Raw genomic sequence first — 6,209 nt, 5'->3', positions numbered from 1 at the left:
ACAGGAAGTTTGAAGGATTCACTAAAAGTCATCCTACATGAAAAACAATTTAAAAAACTAGGAGAGAGATCAGTACCCGATTTGTATCTGGTTTTACCCAAGTCCCTGCAAAAGTAATAGCATGGCAAGGCAGCATTAAATATCCTTTCAGTGCATTCATGCCCCTTCTTTACAAGGGCATGCACAGAAACAGTAGCTGTAAGTCCTCCAGATCCTGTGTTGCCAAGGGCTCTAAGGAGAGTTGGAGGGTTTGTTCTGGTCATCATTTTGAAGTAATCTGGTTTATTGGGGGCCTTTTCCTCTTCAAGATATTGAGGGAGAGCCCCTGAACTGACTCATAATTAAGTGAAACACTCCCTAAGGCCCTCCATGATGAGGCAATTTGGCTTTCCAGGGCCTTGAATTCTGTGCTTCATTTTCTCTAGCAGGTCTTGATTCCCTGTGGGAAACCATCACACAAAAAAGCAACAACTACAGACTTCTTGGAAAAAGAAAGACAGAATAATGGCAAGAAATAAGCAGACCTGAACTAAAGTTAATAGCCGCATGTTCTCCCCTATCATTTTCTAGTGTGGGACGCATTATGGAGAAACACCAGCTACACTGCATCCTCCCTTCTGGTCCCTGAAGTCCCTTCCAGGCAGCCAGGATTTTATGGCTCTGAAAGACCTAATCTCACAGACTGTGAGTTGGTATAAGCAAAGCTCCAACCTCACATTCCTCATGGGGAGGAAAGCATAAGGGACTGTAGGCAGACACCTGACTATGATCCTTCTAAGATGTGAGCTGTGTGAAGGTGGCAGTCAAATGACTACAGTAACATTAATTTGATAGGGAAGGAACCAAAACAAACAAGCCAGACAAGGGCAAAACAAAGGATATTACAACACAAGAAGGAGCAATATGGAATGGGTGCACTTTGGACTCACCTCACCATTTCGAACTGCTTTAGAACAGTCTGACTTGCTCAGGAACCACAAGGGTGCAGCTGCTGGCCCCTGAGGGATCCTAATCACCCTTCTATTTAGTTCCATGCACTTCAGCACAAATTTAACAATACGTACATAGGTGGCTTTTGACCTTAAGAAAGTAGCTATTATACTGGCTGCAAAGACAAGGATTCCAGTGCAACTGGAAGTGAAGAAGAAACTCTTTCCTTCTCTGTATTAAATAAATTATCAGGAACTTTTTTTACTATGCAAGGGAAACGAATATTAAAGTTTCAGGTTTTCCTTTCTCTCTATTTCCTTTCCTTTCTTTTCCACCTTTTATTTTCTCCCTCTCTCCCCTGTTTTTGAAACAGGGGGTATGTGTAAAAGTTTATAAAAATTGTAAAGCTAGGGTAATATCTCATTTGTCACTTGTAAAAGCAAAGAAAAATTCTGAGATACTTTTTGCCCTTGGTATGTACAACTCTACACTGTATCATGTCAAAAAGGAAAAAAAAGGACTCAATCCCAATGCCACAGAAAATGATCACTAAAAGCGTGGGTACTCATTGCATTCAGGTCTGTTACCCCTTAGAAAACACTCCCCATGCATGGACAATTCAGTCTATGAATCTTTATTCATGCATGTATTGTTTCAAAAAAGTAACTCTAAGAAGTTTGACATGGGAGCTTGACATATATTTATACCACAAATGTTTACATCTTGCATAATAAGTGGCAAGAATGCTTTTAGTATTATGGAAATGCAGAATTTTCTGGCTTATGGCATATTCTATCCAAAGTAAGTGGGAGTTTTTAGCAAGGGTGGGAAGAGTATCTCTGATCCTTTGCAAGGCACCAAACTCTTATGACAAAATTTCTTGGTAAGTAGTTCGTCTATTTGGCTGCTATAGGTTGCAGAGTTTTCATTTAATTGACCAGAGGTTGGCACCAAAGTCATCTGGAAGCAGCAGAGAATTCATTTCAGGACAATCATCCATTTGGCACATTCCTTTAAAATGAGGTTTGAGAGCTGTATTTGCAACCACAGAAAAAGGGATTTCAAGGAAAGTTCTTTTAATGCAGTCTTAGATACTGCTTAAGACACAGAAAGAAAATACTAACAGCAGTGATAATCTAGGGCTGTCAGAAGTTTGAAGTGTGAAGAGCTGAAAAACCATTACCAGTACTGACAGCAATTAAATACGAGCTTTATGAAAAGATACTTGAAGGCAAAAGCTTTTGCAGAGCTTCTCCCCCAGAGGTGAAGGTTTGTTTTCATTGATGTTGCTATAATCATAACTCTGTATCTACTACAACCCAGTGGAGAAGAGCTTTCTGTGTTACTGTCCCCCAGAGTTTCAGAATCAGTATCTAGACCCCAGCAGAAACCTGCGTGTACTGAAAGGTTATCAGACCGCCTTCCCTCAACAAAGGCCCTCCCTTCCCTGTTAGGGAAAGCCAGTGGACATCTACTGCGACAAGCCTATTCAGGGAAGATGAGGAAAAGAAAAAATGGGCTAGTCTGGACTAGGCAATAAAGAAATCCTGTAATATGCCACAAGATCATACTGCTCAGATGACTTTGCTCCAGATGAGGGACTTTATTGCTTCTGTCACCATTTAACACTCAAGCCATTTTCTAACCCTGCATTCTTCTGTATTTATATCTGTAATATTCTGTATCGGCTGGGCCTCTAATTATAGTTTGATCCTTTTGTCTCTAGAAAAAAAAAAAAGACATTTTGCAAGGAAACATATTGCAAGGCGAATTGTGCCCAGATATAGACCTACCTGCATGACTAATAGCTATGTGCATTATTTTGCACAAACACCTCTCCCCAACTTCTTTTTATTATATTCTTCTTCACGGCAATAAAAATACCATAATCTTTATGTAAATGGAGGCTTGGCTACTGCCAGTTGAAAAGGTGTCTTGTGCCAGATGAACTGACCTGTGATTTCTGGACAGACCAGCGCTGACTCTAAAAATCCTGAGCCTTTGTTCTCAAGAGAAGTGGCTTCCAGTTTCTGATTGGCAGAACCACTGCAAGAGTTGTCCTTAGAGCATCCATTCAGATGGCAGTCATATATTCCCTGGGGCTCTTGAGATGCCTTCTCAGGTCCACCATTCTTGTTTTTAGGATCTTTATTGCCCTGGTGCTGTTTAGATTTGCTTCTTTTTCTCCTATTGTTCTAAACGGAGAAATATTGCAAGAACAGACACATCACTCAGTGCAACTCATATAAACTCAAAATATAATTAGTAAATTGTCCATGCTCTTAAAAAGCCATACAAGTGACATCAGTGTAACGCAATTTACAGGCCATGCTGTGCTATACAATACATTGCATCTGTTCAGCTGAATATATAAACTGTTTAAAATAAAACCTGAAGCCCCAAACTGGTTTCTCCCTTCCTTCCACACAAAATACTTGCATTGCAAAATGGTAACAGAGCCTCCGCTAAGATGCTGCTCAAAATGTTTGCAGTCACTTAGGACAAGCAGTTCCTAACCATCCAGGGGACATCCACGCAGTAACACAGACAAACCCTTAAGGCGTCACTCTGATCAGGTAGAAAGTGATCACAGAAGACATAGGCTGGCCACTGCTGCTGTAGCTCTCCCAACCATAAAGAGGAGCCTCCATGACAGTGACTCACAGGGCAGCCTCCTGGTACAGCTCCAGCTTGGAGATAACATAAGCATGAAGATCATATCCCAAATACATACTTGAAGTATCTGACTTGATCGTGTCACTAATGCACAACTCCTAATGGATGACTCCTATGCATAAGTTATTTTTACACCTGGCAGCAAAAACTAGCACTGTAAGTGGCTGTGAATATCCAGGGTACAACTGCTTATTAAGTGTTTCTGCACATGGGCTGTTTTGGGATTCATTCTGTACTTGTCCAGGGTCTGGCTCCCACACACATATACACGCATGTGCTGTCCCAGAAATTTTCTCAGAACACTGGGCTAGAGAGACAGCAACAGATGAACAGATTAAAAATACACACATTTGCTTTCAAGTATTCTGACTACAGGTGTGAATGAAGTCACCTATGTTAGCAAAGGCAGACAGAGTACTACATTCAACTACAGACAGCTGATAAATGGTCTGAATGCTTTGATTCTCAAAGAGCAAGTTCTTACCTTCTTTTTCCCTGTCATATTCCATTCCTTTAGAACCTGAGTTGCACTGCCTAGAGAAAGGAAAGATAAAACATCTCAACAAAAGTTCAGCTATGAAAAAAGAACAAGTGTGTTCAAGAACAGCTTCTAGTCTCCTAGCTGGGCAGCATTTCCATTTGTTGTTGTGAATTCTCTTATGTGGGGAGAACAAAGTGAGAGCTGCCATCTTTCTCCTTTTTAGTTACCCGTTTTATTTGATTACACTACGTACAGTGGATGGGCTATTTAGCACTACTGTTTTTTATGGCCTTCATTCCACAAAGTGATTAAGTGGGTGCCTAACTTAAAGCACTAGCATAAGCCCCGGAAAAAATCAACGCTCAAATCTCTTGCCTGAAAAGGGAAGCATCTCAGCACCCTAGTATAAACACTGGGTAAACTAGATAGTCCACCCTGACTGTAAAGCTTCCGAAAGTTTTAAAATCTTTTGGCATTTTTATCATATACTTCCTATGTGTTATCTGTCATATTCAGAAGACATAAGAACATAAAAATTAAGACTGAATTAGCATCCAAAAGAGTAATTTCATGGACTCCTGCAGAAATCCTGCATCACACAAACACAGTAAATTTAGGCATTGCAGAAAAAAAATTGTTAAAATTTACATTGAAAAATGATTACGATTTTGTATACTTGAAATTCTGCCTGCCAGTCCTAATGAGTTGGGTGGATTAATTTATGGAACAAAGCAAGCAGAGCCTTTGTCAGACCAGTGCCAGCTGCCATGTTAGAAGAAAACTCTTCTCCACCTAGTTAACACCATTATTTTGTTCTCCTGGACCCTAAAGCTGAAAATAGATGCTCATGGTAAGCATGCAGTCTGAATCATCATCCAAACTACGATAGCAGTATCTGCCACTATAATCCTTTTAATCACAACCAAGTTAAAGGTCTTCCACTTGAATTTAAGAATCACTTCACCATCACTGCATAATTCTAGTAAATATTCATTTATTATCCTTTCCAAATGGGTTTCATACTCAGCCATTCTTCTCACTCATTTCAGTGAACTCTTGACAATTTTAGTATTAAGTAGTAATGCTGTTTTCGGACCACCGTGAGTCATCAACTTGTATTCAGCCAAAGACGTGTGAGGTTTTCAAATGTACCACAATTGTTTTTGTATCACAATAATCCAGATCCAAGATTATCTGGTGAGTCTATCATGCACATTAGAAGAAATTATGCATCTTGCTAGCAGTGCTAAGCCTAATTTGTTAAATTGTGAAAAAAATGTATATGGAATCCATCAAAGCCATATTTTGTTTCCTAGATGACATGACAATGCAGACAGAAGAAAACTTCTATTATGTGTATAACTATACATATATCTATATTTAATTACACGTGTACAAACTTATGTACATATAAATACAATCCCCTCTCCTAAAGGTATACTATCTTTTGACAGACACCGCATTTCAGTATGAAGAAATAAACCTAGACATTTGCTGCCTATTCTACTCCGTGCTGCTGAAAATATGCGATTTCACTTGACAGCTTTGTTAACTGTTTTCACAGTATTGTCCAACACACTTTTTGTGTTGTCTGTGTTGTCTTAGCTTTGCTTCCCTCACTTCCCTGTGAATACTATGCACGGTGAGGGTTATTTTAGGGATTCACCCAACTAACCCCAGTTTCCTCCTCTTGGAAATGCACTAACTGTGCAAGTCCCAAAGCCCTCATTTGAATCCACCAGTATATTTTCTTGAACACATCTACAAAGCAGCTGAACAGACCTTCTGATGATGCTTAATTAGGTAAACACTAACGTAGCAAATAACACATTTGAACTGCTATTTTATTTAACTCAAATTTCACATATAAAAGTAAATTCATAATAGAGATATCACCTATATGCCGCTCCAGATACGAAGCAAGATAGGCACTGATCTCAGGAAACTAAATTTGAACATTTCTTGATTCAGCATGCAGCACCTCCGAGAGAAGCATTAAATGGAGGTGCTCAGCCTTTTCATTCAGCATGGCCGTCCCCATGTTTTTCACTGCATGTGGCAATGCGTTCTCTGCGGTTGTGATATTTCAATCTTAGCAGTTTTTGTCATTCACGTGAAAAGA

The 6,209-nt window shown here is 39.6% G+C and overlaps 1 protein-coding gene across 1 annotated transcript in view; it reads right to left on the bottom strand.

Annotated features, from left to right (window-relative positions):
* SPATS2L (spermatogenesis associated, serine-rich 2-like) overlaps positions 1-6,209 on the bottom strand; it is a 64,923-nt gene that overhangs the window by 25,850 nt on the left and 32,864 nt on the right. The window contains 2 exon segments of the mRNA XM_009331600.1: positions 2,885-3,125; positions 4,091-4,140. Of these exon segments, the coding sequence (XP_009329875.1) occupies positions 2,885-3,125; positions 4,091-4,140 (291 nt within the window).

This window comes from Pygoscelis adeliae, unplaced genomic scaffold, assembly GCF_000699105.1.
Source record: "Pygoscelis adeliae isolate BGI_AS28 unplaced genomic scaffold, ASM69910v1 Scaffold160, whole genome shotgun sequence".
In the NCBI taxonomy this organism is placed as follows: domain Eukaryota; kingdom Metazoa; phylum Chordata; class Aves; order Sphenisciformes; family Spheniscidae; genus Pygoscelis; species Pygoscelis adeliae.
Note: the sequence above shows the minus strand (reverse complement) of the source record. Positions and strands in the feature narration are given on the sequence as shown.